This window comes from Zonotrichia albicollis, chromosome Z (genome assembly GCF_047830755.1).
Source record: "Zonotrichia albicollis isolate bZonAlb1 chromosome Z, bZonAlb1.hap1, whole genome shotgun sequence".
Classification (NCBI taxonomy): domain Eukaryota; kingdom Metazoa; phylum Chordata; class Aves; order Passeriformes; family Passerellidae; genus Zonotrichia; species Zonotrichia albicollis.
The window spans coordinates 64,767,921-64,790,991 of NC_133860.1; the positions used below are offsets into that span (position 1 = coordinate 64,767,921).

Sequence of the window (23,071 nt, forward strand, 5' to 3'; positions counted from 1 at the left end):
CTACTGCTGAGGTTTCCACTCTTATGTAATATTTATGCTTGCTAATTTAATTTTTCAATCTTCTTTTTGCTCCCTCTCTCTGGAAACTGTCTGGCTTATATTTTGGCAATTGTTTTGTAAGTGGGTTATTTCAGATGTTTTCTTCTTCGTTCAGAAAGCAAAAAATAGCCAAGAAGATTACTCCTCAAATAAGTATGTTACTTGGGTTTTAAAGAAAAAATTGTGAATGAAACATTTATTCTGACTGACCCAGCCAGTCTTCAAAAAGTTATTCCCATAACAAGCTCTTAGAATGTTTGGAAGGGAAATGACTGTTCTATTGTAACTAAACTGACATTTATGCTTTTAGTAATTGTTATTTTGCTCTTCTCCACTCTTACCATTAGGTGGTTTGCAGCAACTCAGTTTGAACCTCTGGCAGCAAGGTCTGCTTTTCCATGCTTTGATGAACCAGCACTTAAAGCTACTTTTTTAATCAAGATCAAAAGGGATGAGAAACTTTCCACTCTGTCAAATATGCCAAAGGTACCTGATTTTGTAGGGGAATTTTAGTAGAGCTGCTGCCTAGGTAATCCATTTCAGTGTTTATTGCATTAATGTCCAAGTGATTTACCTGAGTGGGTAAGCTATAAACTGTATGACTTTATCAACTGTTTTGTTCTTGAAGACTTGAACTTTGCAGAGAAAACACTTGTTCAATGCATTGCACAGTGTAGGATGTTACTGACAGACATTTGAATGACTGAAGGATTCCTGTTGGAAATCACATGAACTATTATTTTGCAAAGGCTGTGTTGTGGATGATGTTGGTCTCAACAGCCCTTGAGGTTTGCTTTTGAGTTTTCCATGTTTGCTGCTGCTGCACATGTGCAGAGTACTGGAGTACCTTCAGCAGTAGTTTGTGTAATTAGCACCAGTCTATGTGAAAGATGTCTGATCTTGAAGGATGTGCTTCTGTGGCTAAATGAGGGGAGGTGTGGTATGAACACAGAGTCAGCTCCAGAATGTGAATGAGGAATCTGACATTCCTTCGGCTAGAATTTTTCAGACAAAATCTTTTAGGAGCTTATCTGAATTTTATGGTGATAGTTTATGTCATTATGCCTTTGACAAACTTTTATGGAAGCCTAATTCAGTTAGACAGACGAGAAAGACTGACATTACCTACTTGTGTCTGAACTAGTTTTTCTCTCATCAAAACATTACCACCATTTATCATCCAGCAGAAACTCAATACTGACGTTGGTCTAATCTGTAAATGAGAAAATTAGACCTTTGGTGTTTCTGGTGCATTTATGTACACTGTGCAGCTTGGGTTCTAGGAAGCTGTGTAAAGCTCAGGGTGCTGATGCAGATGCCCTGTTTTTGAAAACCAAGCTAATAACTACAACCTTATGAAACAGGTACCTTTTCACAGTGTACAAGCATTTATTTGGATTTGTGGTGATTCTTAGCCATACAGGAAGAAATGAACTCGGGTGGACCACTCTTCTGTTTTATGTAAAAAAGAAAGGGTGCTCACTCAGTCTCCTCTGCTAGGAGCTGGGCAAGTGGTTAATGTGCTGGTCAAGCTGGTCAAGATGCTAATAATGCTAAGATTGTGGGTCAGAGCCCTGTATGGGCCATTCACTTGGACTTGGATTCCGTGGTCCTTGTAGGTGCCTTCCAACTCAGAATATTTTGTAATGTGTGCAGCAGACATTGCTGAAATAATCATCTATATCTACGTGACCAAGAGATCTCCGAAGTAGGCCTTGTCAGCTAGTGTGTACATCACTAACTTGGCAACATACAGTGTCTTGACATGGATTAAGGCTAGAAATAAACTCTGTATTTTGGGGCTGTCGAGCTACCTTTGTGGTTTTGTTTGTCCTGGTTTTGGTTTGGGTATGTTGTTTGTTTTTTTGGTTTTGGTTTTTTTTTTTGTTTTTTTTTGTTTGTTTGTTTGTTTTTTTTTTTGTTTTTTTTTTTTTGTTTTGTTTTTAAATGAGGACAACTAATTTTTAAACCAGTTTATCTGCAGCTGCAGCAGATTTTCTTAAACAGACGGTCATCTCCTTATGAAGCAAAAGCTCTGATAAAGGCAGAAATTTATGAATTCACTGGAGAAATTGAAATATGGCATTCTGCTCATGCATAATGGTCAGTTGTTATAGTGGTTATGGCTTCAGGTTTAAAAATCCATTTCTTTTTAAGGTTGACAGTTAAATTTTCAGTGACAATTAAATGTCAAAACATTGTTTGGTTTCAAATGGTCTTGTTTAAAACTAATATTGTTGTTGTTTTTAAAGTTTGTGGGTTTGGAAAATAAAATCATATATGAAGTTTCAGAATTTATAAACTGCCATCTTTCTTTCCAGACCTTTAGTATTTTGCACTATAGTGGTTTTAAAAATTTTGCTTTGTTCTTTTTGTATTTCATGTTTGTGAAGGAATACATAGAAAAAAGACATATAGCATGCTTTTCTAGGACTAGTTTTAAAGAAAACTGCACAGACAGTAAGTTGGGTACAGTACAGTATCTTATTTCTGTATAGTATTTTACTGTGTGCTCAGAAAACTGGGCAGACAGTCACTTTTGTCAATGTGTTTAAGCTGGGCATCTTTTTGCTTTGAAGTAATTGGTCTTAGGTTTTCCTCAGTTTTTGAAATGCATTCTCTTTTGATTTATAAAAGTGCATCTGATTAATATTTTGTTCAATTTTAAAATAGCAAGTATGTCTGGTTACCTAGTTTTGCTGAGACTTACGGAGAGAGACTGATGTAACACCAATGTTTTCAGTAGGGTATGCTGAAATATGTCCATGGTCTAGCCTAATGCTCCCTTGAATCAATGCTGATCTGTATGTTGACTTTGGATTATACTGGATTTTAAATGCAATCCATATTAGGTTAGTTTGTCCAACAGAGTAGTAGTTTGGTAATACTACATAATAAAACTTGACAAATAATTTTTGTATATATAAGTGTAAATGTTTCATGTCTTCCTAAACTTGTTACATTGTTGTAAGCATCATCAGTCCCTCTGAAATATAACAAAAGTACAAAGATATTATGTAAGTGTGCCTATAAACTGTTTGTAGCGTGAAATAATTACTTAGCATTGGTTTCTTTTATGTCTTAGTGTTCTTTTGTCTGCATTAATAATCATTTCCCCTGCAGAAAGCCACTACACCTGTGACAAATGGAATTGTTCAAGATGAGTTTTTTGTGAGTTTGAAGATGAGCACCTATCTACTAGCTTTTGTTGTTGCAGACTTGAAAAACATCAGCAGGGAAACTAATGGGACTCTGGTATGTGTTTGTTTCACTTTAAGTTCTGCTTCACTCTTCCCAAGCTGATCAGGCTACTAAACAAAACAAAATGATCCCCAAGCAAAAATGCAAACTCTGTCTCTTTTAAATTTATTTATCTTCTTGGTTTCATTATGCTCATCATAGGTAGGGGACAAAAGCCATATGCTGTAAAGTGGACTGAGGTGATACCAGGCTGAATACACTTTTACAACAAGGGACTCTGCATCAGGTCTTGTTAAAAGTGGGAATTTACAAAATGCAGAATTCTTAAGAACTTTCAGAGCCAGCAGCTTTAAACCCTTCTTTTCGATGCTTCGTCTGTCAACAGTAATGTCATACAAACCAGGGTTGTTCTGAGAATGTAAAGAAATGTGACAAGTTTTAGAAACACCTACACATGGTTTCAACCACTGCCACAAAAATTTTCTGTACCTGCCAAGATAACGTATCTGAAAAACTCATGCTCTACAGTAAAGCAAATTCAGGTGGACTTTAAAATCTGCATTTAGTCACTTATGTACAATTATTTAATTTTGTTTTTCCAAAAGTTCCAGACATCAAAGAGTAGGTCCTGCTTGAGCTTTGTCCTTTGCAAGGGTATGGCCTATTTCTGTAATGTGTGCAGTTAGAGAAACTAAAGAATAAATGTGGTAATATTAGTAGTTGTTCCTTAATCTTATTTTAGAAAGTGCAGAAGCTTCATATAGGCAACGACTTTCATGACTCGTTAGCGGAAACTGCCCCTTTGTGGTGAAATGTCAGAACTGCCTATGTACCAAGAAAATGCCAGAGGGAATAGTGCTAGTAGTATTGTAGAAGGAGAAGCCCTCTCTTTAGTCCCATAAATAAACACAAGTAAAGATGCAAGACAGGCTTTAATTCTGATCTAGACAAGTATTTCTAATGAAAGATGAATAGAACGGATTGTTACACTTTTTTTTTTTTGCCTTTGTGGCTTTTATTCAGGTCTCTATTTGAACTGTATACTGCTGAAACCATACAGTCAGCTCTTTGAGGCAGATAACTTTTTAACTTAATAAGAATACTTCTTATTTATATTTTATTTATTATTTTTAATTTCTTCTTTTTTAAAAAATGTATTAGTGTTTTAATCTTTTTAAGAATACTTGCCACCATGAAGGGAGAAAGCATAAGAATACCAAGTAAAGTCAGAGTTTTAGTAGGTCTGAAGTAGTCTCATGAGTGTCCAGCAGGCCAAGGAAGTCAGTAAAAAGGAAGCATATATTGGCATTTCCCAGGAAATAGAGACCCAGAATGCTTTCAGCTGTTTGTGGTTGGGAGATGCAAAGAATTTGAGCTTCACACAGAAGTAGTTTATTGTCATGAAAGCTTTAAGATAGTGCAGAGTTGAAGTAAAGTTGCTTCATGCTTATACTTTTGTACTCCAGGAGCACTGGACTGGATTCTTATTCATATGTGCTTCATTCAGACTCTAAAATTAAAAAGCGACCTTTTCCATCTGTTTGACATGTCATTTGTTGAATTAATTTATAGCACAGGAAGAGCGGCTCCTTTTTTATAGAACTGGAATATGATTGTCCACTTATTTCTTTGTTTGTGTACGGAAGGGTGTCCTAAACATGAATGTACCTGTAACCTAATCAAACATGTTTTCTTGATACATAAGGGGGAGATTGTAACCTCTCAATTTTTATATAAATTCTTCTTACATCATGTCTAATGTGGCCATAGGGATGAGCTTTATGCCAACTTTTTTTTTGAGAGAGAATTTCTTGCAGATTAGACTACTACTATCATACTATGTATAAATGCTGTCATAGACTAAAGATTGGTTGAGGCGTACAGGGAAAGTCACTTAACTTATGAGGGATTTTAAAATTTGTGTCATGTAGACCCTTCTTGGACACATTCCTTAAAGCTCTCATCCTTGTATTGTTCTTGCATACACACAGGACAATGTCCCTGTATTTTGACCTGTTAATAGGCTCTAATAAGAAAAATCAGCTTTTTATGAGCAAGTTCATAACTACTCTATGTAATTTGTGTATGTACTTTCAATGTGTCTTACCTGTTTCAGGAACTTCTGCCACGTCCTCCTTCACTTCTAAATCTTTTGTAGCTGTAAGTTTCAAAATATTTTTTTCTTCTCTGTTTGGACTAGGTATCTGTCTATGCCATACCGCAGCATCTAAACCAAGTTGGGTATGCCCTAGACACAGCAGTGAAGCTTCTGGAATTTTACCAAAAATACTTTTTTATGAAATACCCTCTTGAAAAATTAGGTAAGTTCTTTAAGACTTTTTTTTTTTTTTAATTAAAAAAAAAAATAGAAGAAGCTCTGAACTGAGAAATGCATGGGAATTTTCATTTTTTAAAAAAGTATTACAATTATAAGATAAATAAAAAACCTAAATATATGTTTGTCTGGCTGCAAGTATTAAGTGATTCCCAGGCTGGAAAACTTTTGTGAGCATTTGAAAACAGATTGCTTATATTTTTACATAAATTTACACAGAAGAATTTCTTTGGTGTTACTCAACTTAGTAGTGAGGAAATTCTCAATCTGTGTACCATGTTCACAACTGCAGGACCTGCAGCCTGACTCCTCTACATGCATTAGTTTGCCTGGAAAGATAGTGAAATGCAGTCTTTTAAGACACTACTTTTCAGTAGTGTACTTTTCAGGCCATCTCATTTCTATGCTACTTTTGCTCATGCAGGATCCATAGGCAGGGTCTTGTTAAATTATGTCAGAGTACTGCTAGAGAAACATCATTATAAATCTGTGTGGCATCTGTACTTGGGATTTGAGTGTATGTCCACACTGCAGTGTTTAAATAATTAAAATAGGTAGTCTTGAAAGATAGCATTGGTTTAACTAGCAATTTTCAAAATCTTTTGTCAAATCTTTTCCAGATCTGGTAGCAATTCCTGATTTTCAATCTGGTGCAATGGAAAATTGGGGCTTGATCACCTTCCGAGAAACAACACTCTTATTTGACAATAGCACTTCTTCAGCAAGGGATAAAAAGCTAATAACTGCAGTGATAGCACATGAGCTTGCCCATCAGGTAATAGTCTGGGAAGTTGTTTGTTTTTTCTTTTTTAATTTCTTTGCTTTTTAAGTGCAGTTCTGTCCTTAAATTCACCCCTCCCCTCACTGTGACTGGGTAGTGCATTGTGTCTGTTTAGAAAACCTGCAGGTGTATTTTCTACAGCACAGCAGGCAGAGTTCAACTCTTATGCCATGCTTAAGGAGATGTTGCTGCAAAGGCTTCACTGTGGTTTTGACTGACCTTCATTTTGCCTTACCTTCATTTTAGATAAGGCAGAGGATTGATGGAGTACTTCTTATTTGATTTTAATTCTAAAAAAATAATGATGTTTTTGGTCTTTCTTAGTGGTTTGGCAATCTAGTAACTATGGAATGGTGGAATGATCTCTGGCTGAATGAGGGATTTGCCACATTCATGGAATACTTTGCCATGGAGGAGGTTTTTCCAGAATTACGTTCAGTAAGTAATTTCTATAGTCACATTTTCAGTACCTTCACTATTAGCTGTTTTTAAGTGCTGCCTAAAAATGATTGATACTTATAAACTGATACTAAAATTTATTTCGGGCACCATTGAGATCAAGCATCTCTACTTTTGCATTTTATCATACTGGAAGTGATAAAAGGGTTTAAAAAAAAGTGATAAAGGCTTTGAGAAAGGTACATTGTTCCTGTGGGTTGTAAATTTTTTTTAGTTTTTTTTTTGATAGTAACCTACAGGCAGTCTGCTGTGTTTTGTGAAGGTTAAAGTGTTCTGTGTAAAATAGCAGGTGTTAAAACATGTATATGTCTGTGTATCAAATTATAACTTAAAATCTTTTTAGAAGTGCAGACATGCTGTTGAACAAGTTTGTCTACTTCTGCTTTTCCTAATAGACCTAGGAAGCATTAGGTTATTAAATATGCCTGAGGTTGCAATCACATGAAAGGAGCACAGTTGCCAGTCATGGTATAACCACATTTATTAAAAATGTACATAGCTTTTATAATATTTTCACCATTGGATTAGAACAGTGTGAGCCTGGAAAGCCAATAGTATAATTGTTAATAAATTATTCAGTTCCCTAATAGCAAAATCAGACTTTTCTCTGAAAGATAAATGTTTATATAGTAGTTCTTTCTGCAAACTAGTGCGCATCTGCTGCTTGTTACATTTTTTAAAACTTTGTTATATCTCTTCTGCCTTGACTGAATAGTCTTTTCTTTCTAACTAAATGCTCTTTGTTATAAATTCCCTTTGTTTTCTTTCCCTACATGAAGTAACTCCTGTCTTCCCATCATTGTGGTACTTGCTTGTGTCTGAATCAGTTTGAATTTCACAAATGACCAGACCTGGCATAAAAATACCAGATGGTCCACCATCGAGGATTCTGGGTTACACTTAATACAAAGCACTACACCCACAAGCACTTCTGTTTACAAATATGGCTGGAGGATAGAATCTTTCTGATATAATAATGTAGTGATTACTTACTAACTCACTCAGGTGCTAAGTGACCTAGCTTTTCAGACACTGGAAAACCTGATGGATTCAAATTTGGTCTCTCTTTTCCAATTGAAAGATATCAACTGCTGCTGTAAAACTTTCTTGTCAGTGAGAATGACAGGCAGATAAACAAAGGTTGGTGGAATTAAATGTAGAGGGTAGTGGAGAGACTAATTTTTCATTCTGGGTAGAGATAGCTCCAAGTAAAGGACATACCTGAGCCCTGAAATCAACCTCTAGGAGTGTTTACGAGATTTGCCTTAGTCATGGGATTAAATACCTGATTTGTACTGAGTGTTTCCTGCCTGGTAGGTATCATCGTCTTCTCAGCATTCTGGAGAAGTGTGAGTTTGAGTTCTTAAATCACGCTTATTAGTATTAAGAAACTTGAGTTGCTAACCTAGTAGAATTATTTTACAGCACTGGATGTTTCAAAACTTCTTCATTTGGTCTAGCTTGGTTGTTTAGTTGGATTGTCACCAAAAGTATGCAGCCATTCTGCTTGTTGGGGGCATATGTGCTGAGGGTGGGACAAAAAAGTAGTGTTCTTTTTTAACAAGGACACATCTAACATCTATGTACTTCATTCCAAATGCTCTCTGACAAGCTGCCTTTACAAATATCTCTTTTCGTTGTTTGATGATCCTAGAATGTGTTTTGGTGAAAATAAAAGACATTACCCAGAACTTCTCCATTCAAGAAGAGTAGCCTTAACATTTTAAACTTTAACAGTTATTTTCATTGTATTTCACAGAGGGTTTTTGTGGGTTTGTTTGTTGTTATTGTTGGGGTTTTTGTTGTTTTTTTAACTCTCTACTGTACAGACAATTGTTTGCTTGCTTTGATGAAATGAAATGGACACATACCAATATGATCAACTTCTTTTCACTGTTTGGGGTCTTCTTGTTCTGGTACCAGTGTGTTAAAATTTAATATCCCCATTCTAGAAGAAAATAAGTAAAGATATCTTGGTAATCACTAGATAAACAGCTGCTTATATTTTCCGAAACATTATAATGAATAATTTCTCTAGACTTCATGACATGAAAGTCATCTTTTTGTACTCCCTACCTCCTGGAAATGAACTGAAAACAGTGATGAAATTTGACACACACTTATTTAGAAGGTGCATTTTTGTCTAGTGCCATTGACACACTTGCCTGAGACAGGGGCTTAAAGGTCTGCATAATGATGCAAACTCAAAAGTGAGAATCCATTGCTAAAATGTGGCAGGGAAATAGCTTTTAGAAAAGGTATCCTGACAATTCTTTTTCTGCCTGGACAATGGAGGAGCAAAGCAGGGACAACTTTTACTTTTCTGCTTAACATGTACATTTCAGCTCCCTAAACAGCTAAAAATGTTTCCCTTCCAGGATGAAGATTTCCTTACTTTAATTTTCAAGGCTATGATTAAGGATGCCTTGAATTCTTCACATCCAGTCTCTTCTTCTGTTCAGTCGTCAGAGCAAATTGAGGAAATGTTTGATGCTCTTTCTTACATCAAGGTAACTGTAAAAATATTCCAAAATATTTGGAAAGTGACACATTAGCTATTGAAAATATGAATGTGGAATCACAAGTAAATAGGCATATAATGACAGACCTTTGGTTATTTACACCCAACTCAAACAATGCAGGATTTCTCAATAGTGTTTTTGAGATCTATGTAGCATTTAATTAGGAAAATATTATGTATATGTATTTGTTGCTTTACTTAACATCTTGTTCAGTGCTTGAGCACTAAATACAATACTCATGAAGATGTAAGAGGGGAACCAATAGATGAAGCAACATAACCGGTTAGGCATATATTCTTTTGGTAGCAGAATGTAACAAGTGGTTAAAAAAAGAGTGAAAACAAAACACCAAAGTAGTCACTCAGTCTTATACTCTCTCTGGTTTAAAAAACCTCCAGGATTTTAGAGATAGCCTGAACTGGACGCTTTCCTCTGAATGCAAATTATTTTGCTGCATATCCTGATTGTCTGAAATGCAGTTATTTATAATGTCTAATGAGAGTTGTGTGTGAGGTAATGTTGTTATTAAAGCATCTTGGTGCCTTGCTTAAAAATGCATGAGAGAAGTACCTGTATTTGCAAAATTTTTATTCACATTATCTCAGGTTTTAGATACTAGATTTTGGTAGTGTTGGAGGAAAGCCCTTTCTTTGTTCATTTTAGATTATCTGGCATTTTTTTCCATCACCATCATCTAATTAGAACTCATGGGGACAGCTGTTTTCTGCTGAAAAATAGTCAAATACTGCATCTTCCTCTGCTCAGTGGAATGCAGTTCCCATGACAGTCTTGGTTTGTTTCCTTTTGCAAGTCTCAGCTGGTCAACACGTCTTGTCTGGCATCCTTGAATAGTCTGGGATGCCACATAGGCTTACGGTGGTGATGTGCTTCCATGTATTTTGGACTCTGCTCTCTCAGCTGCAAGAACAGATATTTGTGATTTTCAGGTTACCTTGGTTGCCAGATGAATTTGGATTCTCTCCTTTTATCAAAAGGCATGGCTGTTGTTTCATGCTTCAGAGGTGCTGTCTCAAGTAATTCCCTTTTTGGTGAGCTTCTGGAAGCTATGCATTTGGCAGAATCATGTCTGTAGCCAACTAACTTTAGAGATACAAATTATGACAGTCTTGGACTGATTGAAACTTCTCTATATAATTTTAATGGAAAAGTTTCCTAAGTGATTGGATTGGAGTTGCAGTCAATTAGTATAACATTATATTTGGAGAATTATTTTATTACTTCATTGCTACTGATAAGTATGTGCACATTTTGAATAGAATTGTACTAACCTACACCTTTAAGAGCTGATCAAAAGAGGTTTTGCACATTGTCAGAAATAGTGTTTTCACAGCTGCTTTCTATGTTTCAGAGGATTTCATTGCATAGCTTTTCATTCATGCATGAAGTTCCTGTGTTATACTATTCTTGTCCTTATAGCTTAGGTAGAGTTCTTGGCAATTCATGTGAGAAGACACTTGTAATGTAGTCCCTGATAGACAAAGGATTGTCTGTTACTGAATTGTACAATGTAATTTGTTTTACTGAACTACCAATTGACACAGATTAGGAGGTGACCTCTGCATTGTACTGTCTTGAAAAAAATAATCGTGCAATATTATTTTTAGTCCGACTGTTTTGCGGACTGTCAGTAAACCTAACACCCATGTGTGGGACAAGATCCACCTGGAAGGATATGACAGTAGGAAAAACAAGGAAGCAGAGCTGTAGGTCTAGTATAGATGCATGCAGGAGGAGAAATAGTGGCCATATTATTAAAAACTGTAGTAAGGGCTATTCCTGACATTTATAATAAATAACCATAAATAACCAGGCTGCCTTCAGTTTCAGATAAGATGTTACTCACATTCCAGAACGTGCAACTGGAATGTGTGAGAACAATGCATTATCTCTATAAAATATTCTCCTACTTGTTTCTTTCCTACAAATAGTACCAAAAATATAAAGTGTACCTTTAAACTATTCTTGATCTATGGCTGCTCCTCTGTGTTCAGTTTTACAATATGGAGGTCCTCAGGCAAATTACTTATTGGTGGCTTTCACACAGAAACATTCACAGCCCTTTTGATACTAAAACTATACTTTCTTTTTTTTCTTTACAAGATGTTGCTGTATTTAAACACATCAAAACATACTTGTTCTTCTGCAGTCAATTCCAGCCTACCAAGTGTATCTTACATTTTTAATGTATTTTTAGGTTTTTGATTCAAATGAACATCATATGACTGTTAAACACTTACTCACAAGTGCAGTTCTGTACCATACATATGAGTATTACTAAGGAAAAATGGCAGCCAGCAGACACATATCAGTAAGAAGGCAATATTTTTCAGATTATATTGATTGGAAAAAATGTCAAATTCTACTAGTCCACTTTGTAATTTAGTTTGAGCCTTTAAAATATTTTTCCCAAAGCAGTTGGGAAAAATTTTCAAACTACATTAGTGTTTTCTGTAACTGTATTTGGAGTTTGTGAAATAGTAAAAGAATATTTTCCCAAGGAAACTGAGTTTAAAGGTAGATATTTGAAGGTTATTATTTGGAATAAAATCTGCTAGCTTCTGATTTACTCCTGTGAAAGACCTATAATATGCATATGCTTTTAAAAGTTCTGTAACTTGAATTTACTGATAATTTTTTTTTTTTTCCTACCTAAAGGGGGCTTCACTTCTTTTGATGCTGAAGCATTATCTCACTAAGGATGTTTTCCAAGCTGGCATTGAGGTATACTTGCGTAATCACAGCTATGGAACTGCCCAGAGTGATGACCTATGGGACAGCATGAATGAGGTATCCATCTTGGACACACTGTTCTTTTTTTTTTCCCCTCAACTTCTCTAAAGAGTATCATAGGTTTTATTTATTTCCTTGTTGATTAAAAATATAGGATAATAAACTGGAGGTAAGCACTCTGAATTTTTTGCTCATTTCATTCCAAAATTCTTTCATATAGGTAGGGAGAAGTTTACTGAAGCTTCTAGAACTACATTGCATACCATCCCAAAAAAGCACTATGAGTGAATATGTACTGCCCTGCATGTCCATCCAGAATGGACATATCCTCTCTAGAATTACATGGGTAGTGTGTTAAGACCAGAATGAAAGTAATAAAATTCAGGATAAGATTTGCTTTCAAGGAATAGCTATATCCAGCCTCACAGAGGTCTTGTGTTGTGTTGTGTCTTGGGTTACTCTCTACTAATGTAACTTTGTGATATCTTCTGTTTTAAAAAGTGTGATGAAATTTTAGGAAAGCAGACTGTACAGGCAGCTGTCAAATTATAAGGCAGGTATAAGGCTGTGTCTAATTTTAAAACTAGAGTAAAGGGGTCAGTAAAGCAAGGGCTTGGGTAGAAGAGAGTGAGGACTAGAGTCAGCAAGGCTGTGGGAATCAGAGAGGCCAAGGTAGGGAGGGTGGAGAGAAGTCAAGAAGGACAAGGGAAGGACTGAGGGTCTGGGGAACTACAGATTATTGGCGGGAACTGAGTGCCAAGGAAGGTCATGGACTGGATCATCTTTAGTACCACTATAGGGCACATACAGGACAACCAGGGAACCAGGCCCAGCCAGCATGGATTTAGGAGGGACAGGTCCTGCCTGACCAACCTGGTCTCCTTTTATGACCAGGTGACCCACCTGGTGGATGGGGGAAAGGCTGTGGATGTTGTCTACCTGACCTTCAGCAAAGCCTTTGATATTGTCTCCCACAGCATTTCCCTAGAAAAGCTGGCAGCTCATGGCCCGGGCAGGTGCACTCTTTATTGGGTTAAGAACTGTCTGGATGGCTGGGGCTCAAGGTGGAGGGAAATTTTCAAGTTCACTGTCAAAGTAGATTGTTTCCAGGTGCAAAATCATGCAACCACTTACTTGGTAACTTAAGAAGAAAATTAAGTGTTCTCCATTTGCTTTTTATGTTATGATTGTTTTTACAGATTACCAGTGGAACACTAGATGTAAAAAAAATGATGAAGACGTGGATTGTGCATAAAGGATTTCCTTTAGTCACAGTTGTCCGAAAGGGAAAGAATATTTCAGTACAACAGGAGAAATTCTTGTATCGTGTGGAACCGGAAAATTGGACATCAGATGCAAGGTTATTACCTTCTTAATACCTTTTATCCATTAAAAGTAAGCTGCTGTCTTAAGTTTGTACATCTTTCTGTCTTGCATTCAGGCATTTTAGTGTTTCCTTTGTAGGCAGGTAGTAACAGAGATTCATCTAGTATCTGCCTGAAGGTGCATGTCTATTTCCACTGAAACAACTGGTAAAAATCAGGGACACCCTTTGTAATCTGAATTACATGCATCCTTCTCCTGAAGCTTTTAAGCTTGATATCATGAGTTGGTTTTCAATACCAAAAGGCAGATCTCATAAGTAAAGGTTTCTTTACATTTGAGAAAGTTTTGTGTGTTTAACAAGACTCTAAAGAAAGGCTGGCTGCTGAAGTTTCACAGAAGTTAGACATGCATGTATCCTTCTTTAGAGCCTCTGCTTCTAACTTCCAAAATTCAGTTGTATACTTTGGGCTTTGCTACAAGAATGTAGAGAAAGTAGAATCAATGCTTTCTTGGCTTTGAAATTTTAAGATGACACTACTACATGACAACAAATGACTGAATGTACAACAGAGGCAATATCTATTGTACCAAAACCTAAAGGGAAATACATACACTGATACTGAAGAAGCAAAGATATGGCAGTTGGTAGTTTTAAAATTTTGTTTACTGCAAATGTAACTTACCGTATGACCCTTGACAGTGTCTTCTAACAAAAATATGTAAGTGTGAATTCTTTTGATATTTTGCTGGTTTTATTCAGTTTTTTAGATTTAACAGGAGCTAAGTCCATTGCATCACCTTGCAGAAAAATATGTCTGTGAAAGAAATTTGTCTCTTGAAATGTAGGAATTTAGAGGGCTCTGTTTTATTTTTGTTATGCAGAGAAAGAAAAGCAATGTGGGGTTGACAGGTAAGGGAAGAAGGGAAGGATTTTTAAGCTAAGTAATTTCTGCTTCTAGTTGATGTAAATTTGGGGCATGTATGAAAAGGTTCAGAAAAGGAATAGTTTATGTGAGTCATACATAGAGAGGACCCCTGTCAAAATCAGATTAATATGTGCAGCTTCTTTCATCCCACTTAGATTTATATTTTTCTCTAAATAGCCAAGTCCTTATCATTGTTATGAGCCTCCTTAGCATTTTTCTTCCAGCTTGCAGTTCACTTAAGAAAGTCTTTGTGCTGTGCAATGAATTTTGGTTTCTATACTATGATTTGTAATTTGAGTCTTGTACTTGGATAATTTTTTAAATTTTAGTTAAAACTTGTAAAAGATAGAAAAACAACATTGGACTCAGGTAAAAATCATACTGGATGAATTTCTAATGCAGCCAGAGATTTACTGTCTGTATGATTTTGGACTAGTCACCTAGCGTGCTGGAACTGGGAAAGAAGTACTAGGAAAAGTGGAATGCATCAGGGACTAGTGCAGTTTCAGATCTTACCAGTGATGTATACAGTGGGATCAAGTGCTCCCGCAGAGAATTTGTAGGTAACGCCAAACCGAGTGGTCCAACAGCCAAGCAGTTGGTGTGGCGGGGGGAAGGGATACCATCCAGAGGAATCTGGACAGGTTTGAGCACTGGGTCCTTGGTCAGGCCAACCTCTGGTATCAACACAGGCTTGGGGATGAACAAATCAAGAGCAGCGTTGCAGTGGAGGACTTGGGGGAGTCATGGTACTGGGCACAGGCCAGCAGCGGGCATTCACAGCCCAGAATTCCAGCTGTATCTTGTGATGCATCCAAAGCCGTATGGGCAGCAGGGGAGGGAGGGGATTCTGCCTCTCTACTCTGTTCTGGTGAGAGCCCACTTGGAGCCCTGCAGCCAGCTCAGGAAGGACATGGACCTGTTGGAGTGAGTCCAGAGTCGATTCACAAAAACAGTCAGATGGACATAACACCTCTCCTATATAAGGACATTTAGACAATTTGGGCTGTTCGCCCTGGAGAACAAAAGGCTCTGGGGAAACCTCACTGCATTCTTTCAGGTACTTAAAGGAAAGATGGGAACAGACTTTTTATCAGGTCCTGTCATGATAGGACAAAGAATAATGGTTTTAAAATAAAAAAGGGTAGGTTTAGACTAGATATAAGGAATAGTATTTTTATGATAAGGGTGGTAGAACAGTGGCACTGGTGACTCAGAGGGGTGGTCGATGCCCCATCCCTGAAAACATTCAGGGCCAGGTTGAATGGGACTCTGAGCAACATGATCTAGTTGAAGGTGTTCCTACTTATTGCAGGGGACCTGAACTAGATGACCTTAAAAGGTCTCTTTGAATCTAGTCTGTTCTATAAAATTTACTCATTTTTTCAACATGGTGGGATTTAAAAAATAATTTCTGTACATGCTGTGTATTTATTGTTTCATCATATTCTGATTAGGTAAGGGAGATTTATACTTTATTATTTTACCCAGCATTCAGTGATGCTAGTATTATTAGTATACAAAATTATATACATTAAATTATATTACAGCAAATTAAATTGAAACAAACCATTCAAGGGAGATAATACGTATCTAACTTGTCAGTAAACATTTTTTTTCCTTTGCAGTTACCTGTGGCATATTCCTCTCACTTACATAACAAATAGGTGCAACTTCACCCATTGCACTAATGCATATTTACTGGATCAGAAGTCAGGTATGTGACTAAAAGCTTTGGTAGTAAGTTAATTTTGTGTTACAGGTACATGATTTTTCTGAGAGCACCCTTGATGTGAAGCTGAAGGCTTACAGAGTACAAAATAATTTCAGAGATCTGGAGCAGAGCACTGCTGATGTTGTCATCATCAGAGAGCTGGTTCCCTGTAGCATTCTGTGTATAAATACATGACAGCATCTGGAACAGAATCATAGGTTTGAAATTTGTAAAAGCCTATACTTTTCATCACAATGCATACACACAGTCTCTCAAACTCTCAAATGTTCTTTAGAGAGCAAGTTATGTGAAAGTTAATCTGCCAGGTTGCTGAAATGTTAGGAAGTAACTTTCCACTGAAATGTTTATTTTATTTAACTGTGTCGGAAAATATTGTATTTGGAACTGTCGGTGGGGCTGTTTGAAAGAACAGCTGGACAAAATGAGAAAAATTAACTGCTGCAACTTGGGGTGGACTGTGATAATGCTCATTCAGTCAGGTGTAGGAAGAGGGATGAGGAAGTACAGCCTGGAATTTTTAAGCTGTCTTTCAAAACCTTCTTACTGGCTTTTCCTTTGTCATTATAGGGGAAAATAGTGGGAATTTGCTGTCTCTCTGGTACTAGTCTACTTCATAGACTTTGATTTGGACAAACAGTTGTTAAATGTTTGTTTCAGCTGATAACATATTGTCTGTCTACTAGCTGTCATTGAACTTCCAGAAGAGGTGGAATGGATAAAATTCAATGTGGACATGAATGGCTATTACGTAGTACACTATGCTGAAGACTGGAAAACACTGATTGATCTCTTGAAAAAAAACCACACTGCTCTGAGTCCTAAAGACAGAGCAAATTTGATCAACAATATCTTCAACCTTGCACGGTAAGACTTTGGCATTGGAAGAGGTATTTAATATGTGTTTCAAGTTTTTTCCAAGTCAGTGAAGATCAGATTTAGTTTCTAGAGACAGCTGCTTTAGAGGAAGTTTAACTCAGTCTTCAATAGCCTTGTTGGAACTGTTCACTGATGCTCTAGATGTTATCTCCCTCTTCTTTATAGCATCATCTGTTTGTTTGGATCACAGAGAGTCACATGATAGTTTCCATTTGTGGAAGATACTGTTTTCTTTAGTGTCCAGTAATCTGTCTGCTAACTGTTTTCTGTACTCTAGTGCTTCACTTTAGAAAAGTAAGCTATTTCCCTCTTAAATTTTTACTGGTGCCCTCTCATGTGTTTCACCACCAATGTCAGAAGCAGGCGAGGTGGAACATACTGGATTGTCTTTTTGGAAACTGCTATTCTATCTGAATACCCTTATTTGTGATAAATATTTTCAGACATCCTTGCCACACTTCCTTACCCATTTTCAATTTTTAACTGGAGGCATGTTAGTGGGCATTGTTGCTTTGTTGTAATCTTGCTGAAGTAAACATGTGAATATTTCTACATCTAAGTTATTTTTTATGTCACCCCCTCTATTCACTTCTCTCTCTGTTAGTGTAATAGAAAGCATCACTTCTGATTTGTTTCAGGAAGTGCTTCTTTTTTTTGTAATCCACTTTAATGTTTGTGTTCATTGACCCATAGTCTAGGAAGAGAGTCTCTGGAAAAGGCCTTTGAGTTGATTGATTACCTCAACAAAGAGAACAGCACTGCACCACTTACTCAAGCTTTGTTCCAGCTGAGTTTTATATACAGCCTTGTAGACAAAAAAGGTGAACAACAACTGGCAGCACGAGTCATGGTATGTCTTAGGTTTTCATAAATGATAATTCTAAATAATTAGCTGTAATGTTCTTTATAGTTACATTCTCTTTTTACATGTTGACTGCTGAACATATTCATTAATTTTACTAAGTTGAATGGGGATTCTGGAGAGTTGCCAGTCTTGCCAGCTTTTTCTAATGGTCTCTTACCAGAATGCTACATTTTTTGCACCAGCTTCTTACTCTCTCCTTCCCCTGTTTCCGTACCGTACGCACATGCCCCAAAATGTTTTGTAGGGAGTGTGTGCTTTGTAGAGAGACAAGATAAAAAACTGGAACTGTTTTCTGTAGAAATAGAAACACAAGGATGGTTGTCATTGTCCTGTTCCAGTGGTGTAAAGAAATAATGCAATGTAATTCTACAGACTTGACAGTGAAATCAATATTGTAGGTTCAGTTCTTGATGAGTATATATCTTTCATTTCTCTGTATACCTTCTTATTATGGAGCTTCTTGTCCATATTCATCTACTGGTTTAAAATGACCTTTGCTGCTTTGCAGTATAAAACATCAGTAAAGTGAGTCTATAAGAAAATTATTAAATTATTAGATAAAATAGCAGACATTTTTTTCTTTATGCTAGGAAGGGATAATTAATGTGTGCTTAAGGAAACATAAGGAAAAAAGCAATGTTTTAATTTACCTAAAGTTGTTAAGAATCTGCTATAAACAGCCCAAGCTCTGGGTTGCAATGCAGTGTCTATACAGTTTTATTTAAGTTCAAAATTTTCAGCTGAAATATGGTGGCTGATCACACATCTGGCTGTGGTTTTGGCAAGCTACAGAACTACAAAACTGAAGGGTGTTTGGCCTATAGACATACAAAAGTTGTTTCTTTGTCCTAAATGAAGGAGTATTTACTGTGACTTGGTGAAGTTAAAAGCAGTTGAACATGCAGAAGCTGTAGTGCTTGTAATTGTAAGCTGACTACAGGAGGCTCAGAGAGGAGTCTTCAGTTTCCATGTGCAGTTTAGCATGTAATCTGGCCCATCTTTCAGATTTATGTGATATCTGATACTCATTCCTACAGTTAAGAAATAGCATGTGTAAGTTGTAGTATATAGATGAAAAACTACCATATTTAGCTTCCACAGTTCAAAAGCTCAACCTTTTAATTTTTATTTTTTCTTACTTTAAACTAATTTTCTATATAGAAAGTCCTCTTGGAAGGGATTAGCTATTGCTAGTAACTTTTTCCTCCTTTAGCATAGGATAGAGCACTTGCTTGGAGATAAAATGGATCAACAGCACTGGACAGATGATGGGACCCTGTCTGAACGAGAGCTCCGGTCAACACTGCTGGCTTTTGCCTGCACCCATGATATAAGAAACTGTAGAACAACTGCTGCTAGGATGTTTGAGACTTGGATGGAGTCTAATGGAACAGTAAGGTACCACAAAAACTGAGCTTCTACTTCTTTTTCCCGTCTCCTTTCTTGTTACATTGCCACCATTGTACTTGGGAAAAGCACCCCAACAGCAAACAGAACAATAAAAAAAAAACCCCACCACACCACTACAACCGACTTAGTATTGATAAAGAATGTGATTCTGTCTTTAACTGTTCCATGTGTAGAAGTAAGAGCTGTTTCACAATGAGAGAGTGACTGTGCCAGACTTGTCTCCATTCTCATTTAAACTGCAAAACCAGCCATAAATATTTTTTCATCTGCATTTCCTGAGCTGCATGCTGAAAGAACATTACTTAGTGGCAAAGCCGAAGCACACGTTTTTATCATGCAGAATTCCTTCTGCTGTGGATCCATGTGCATTTTTAACTGTAGAAAATTCTCAATTTTGTGTACAATTTACTTTGTTTTCATGTAGCTAAATGATTTGCTTTTTCCTAGTGACTGAAAGTATTAGATTGGCATGAATTCAGTAATGCCAAATCTTAACAATTGCTACAGAATCAAATTGCTCCAAAGAGAGGCATCTCCTTCAAGTAAATATTTTAATTTTGTGACTTCTTTCTTCTTTCCTCAGGTGAGCATTTTTGTACCCCCTATGTTTATTTCTTTTGTTGTTTTTGTTTTTCCCTGTAGTCTGCCTAGTGATGTTATGAAAGCCATATTTGCAGTTGGTGCCAAGTCTGATGATGGCTGGGAATTCCTCCTGAAGATGTATTTCTCTTCAGTTTCTGAAGCAGAGAAAAGCAAAATGATTGAAGCCTTGGCCAGCACAGAAGATGCCAGAAAGCTGATCTGGTATGAAGGAGCCAAAAAGTTGTATGCTGTGGAAATTACAAGTGATAAAATCTTCCAGGAAAAGTGCATTTCCTTTTTTCTATTGTTGAAAAAATTTCTGATTGCTAAAGAAGATCCATCCAAATGTTTTGCACAGGCTTCCATACACACAAAGAACCTTGTATTTTTCACTTAAAAATAACTTATGTAACAGAGCAACACAAAAAACCAAATTCTGAATATGCATAAAGAAAAAAGAATTTAACTTACAGGCTTTGCATTACTGGTAACACAGAATTTCAGATTTTGCAGTGCAGGTAGCAAAATTGCAGACTGCTCTATAGAGCCTTAAAAGATTGATAAATATTTATAATCAAAATAATAACTAGTTGAGGTATATTTGTTGTTTGGGTTTTTTTGCTCTTCTTTTTTCCATTTCTTTATTTGAGTGAAAATTTGACTTTACATTATGTTCCTCTCTGTAGACTAAATCTTAATACTGCATGGACAATGCAGACTTGTCTGCTAATTTCATCTTCAGCTTCCCTCTCTTACATCTTCAATGTGTTGTTTTTCTTTTACAAGTTATTAGAATTTACTTCATCTTTTCCAAGCCCAGTGAAAATTCAGGTACTTGCTAAGGTCATTCTGACTTCTGGAAATTAAATTTACTTCTTAAGTAAATAGAGTTGTTGTAATAAAATGTAACATTGATTTCTTCCAGGTGCTAGAATTTCCTTGCTTGATGTGTTATATCATTTTTCCATCTAAATGAGGACTTTTAGGAAACCCATGTGAACATACGAATCATGGGGATTTTTCCTGTCTCTTTGCATATGCTTTGTCTCCTAGGCTAATGCAGAACAGTCTTGAAGGAGAAATCATCAGGTCACAGGAGCTTTCACATATCATATCAACCGTTAGCCAGAGTTTGCCTGGATATTTGCTGGCCTGGGACTTCGTCAAAGAGAACTGGGAAAAGCTTACACGAAAGTAAGGCTTTTCATGCAGCTGAAACTTTCAACCTCACAGTGGCAAAAGCACATGTTTCTTTGTTTCAAACAAGACCATAAATATGAGTGTTCATATAAGAATGTTCATATTAAAATTCTAAATCATGTTTTAAAATCAGAGTTTGCAAATATAACTTGCTATATTAAATTTGAACTCCCAACAATCATCCTAGAGCCTCACAGTAATTCTGAACAATCTTGATCCTAATTTGTCTTGAAAGGTTGCTGTCTCTAAAATGATTGGTTCAGTTGAAAGATATTTATGTGGATCAAACATAAATGATTCAAATGGATTCCAGGGAAATAATTCCGCATTTATATTTTCTGAATTGCCACTCCTAAAACCAAGTAACCAAAATATCCCACTTGCTTCAGAAATATGTTGTCTTTCACTGTCCTTGAAGGATACCCAGCAGGAAAGCTGGCCCCCCAAGTCTTCAGAAAGCCAACAATACTAGAAACGTCCGTTTCTAAATCCCAGATTTGATTTTAAATAGTTTCATTCTGATTGAAAAGTTTCTCCTCTATGAAAACTTCTGCTCTAGCAAGCTCTTTATAACCAATATTACAGTTATTTTGCTTGAAGGAAAACCTGGTTCCAAGTTCAATTCTGGTAGAGCTTTAGAACATATACGTACCACAAATACAGATCTTGATATTCACTGTGTGGTGTCCTCAGTTCTTTACTATTTGATCTGTTATTGATAGAAGTTTGAAAATTTTCCATGGCTCTTGCTCTGATGTTACATTTTAGAGGGAATAGGGAGCTAGAGGCTTGTATTTCTAAGAACATTTATTTCTTCTGAAAAATAAGGTATGTAATTGTAATGTAAGGTATTGTATTTAGGTGCTTTTAATATTTTTAAACTACTAAACAAAAAAGTAGAAAAAGTAGAAAAGAATGCATACATAAGCCAAAACTGCATCTTAAAGTGTCTCCTGGCTGAAAATATTTGTTTGTCTTACAGGTTTCACCTAGGCTCTTATACTATCCAGAATATTATTACCTGGTCAACTTCTCAGTTTGCAACAAAGGCACATCTGCTTGAGGTTGGTGGCACAATCTACCAGAAAGGGTTATTTTCTAGTGCCAATGCTGTTTTCATTTAGTTGAAGGATGAGGAAAACACATGTTCGCATTTTATTTATATCCTTGACATACTGTTGAGAGTATTTATATCAGTTTCTTTCCCTATCAGTTGCTTTCCCTATTTCACATATGGTAAATATATGCATAGACACTGGGAGACTATATACTGAGTCTGTGACAGAGTTGCATTACAGAGTTGAACCCAGTTACTGGTTTATACTGTTCTGGTTTTCCTGTACACTGGAACACACTGTCTCACAAAGTAATGACTTGATCTATATGTAATTTTGGTCTAGATTTTGTAGACAAGATTTGCTTTCTGTATCTCTGAAATGTGATACTGTGCCATAAAAACTGGTTTTTGCTGGTTTTTTCCATCATCAATCCCAAAGAGTTATTGTGGAAGTTGAGTAGCTTTAATAGCTTTCAGAAGGTTCTGTTGTCTTCCCTAAGAAGGCCTTGAAGTTAATGTATCAAGAATTGTTTATGGTTTAGTGTAACGTTTTCATTCAGATAATTTGGTAGAGATTGGTGTTAATGGTTTGATCCATAATATTTTAGGTGTTAGCATTGATAGTTATTATATAATGATGATTGGGTGTGGGGGCTGTTCCAGAATGCTGGAGAGGGTTGCTTGCAACAACCAATTCTTTGTCACAGAATAGCACTCCTTTTTCAGAACTCTGCATACTTTCTGTTCGCTTTGTGATATGATAAATGAATATCTGTTTATTGATGAAATGACATATTGAAACCAAATGAGTTATTGGTGCTGTATGTGTGAAAAATGCTTTCCTTGCATTTTGGGAAATCCTTTGAGAGGTTTGCTTAATGCATAGATACAAACAATTCTCAAAAACAGATTTGCTGCAACATGTGTGTATAGCCTTTGCTACAGAACTTATTTATCTGGCTAATATTGATTTTAATTAAGATTTTCTTTTTCTTTCCTTATTCTT

General features: G+C 36.3%; 1 protein-coding gene across 2 annotated transcripts in view; it reads left to right on the forward strand.

Annotated features, from left to right (window-relative positions):
• LNPEP (leucyl and cystinyl aminopeptidase) overlaps positions 1 to 23,071 on the forward strand; it is a 49,747-nt gene that overhangs the window by 26,018 nt on the left and 658 nt on the right. For both annotated transcript variants that reach the window (XM_074532637.1, XM_074532636.1), the window contains 15 exons: positions 387 to 525; positions 3,163 to 3,294; positions 5,441 to 5,561; positions 6,196 to 6,350; positions 6,681 to 6,794; positions 9,194 to 9,325; positions 12,014 to 12,145; positions 13,288 to 13,448; positions 15,969 to 16,057; positions 16,759 to 16,939; positions 17,645 to 17,801; positions 19,030 to 19,214; positions 19,869 to 20,030; positions 20,862 to 21,002; positions 21,991 to 22,072. In XM_074532637.1, coding sequence (XP_074388738.1) covers positions 387 to 525; positions 3,163 to 3,294; positions 5,441 to 5,561; positions 6,196 to 6,350; positions 6,681 to 6,794; positions 9,194 to 9,325; positions 12,014 to 12,145; positions 13,288 to 13,448; positions 15,969 to 16,057; positions 16,759 to 16,939; positions 17,645 to 17,801; positions 19,030 to 19,214; positions 19,869 to 20,030; positions 20,862 to 21,002; positions 21,991 to 22,072 — 2,083 coding nt within the window. The remainder of the gene's footprint in view (positions 1 to 386; positions 526 to 3,162; positions 3,295 to 5,440; positions 5,562 to 6,195; positions 6,351 to 6,680; positions 6,795 to 9,193; positions 9,326 to 12,013; positions 12,146 to 13,287; positions 13,449 to 15,968; positions 16,058 to 16,758; positions 16,940 to 17,644; positions 17,802 to 19,029; positions 19,215 to 19,868; positions 20,031 to 20,861; positions 21,003 to 21,990; positions 22,073 to 23,071) is intronic.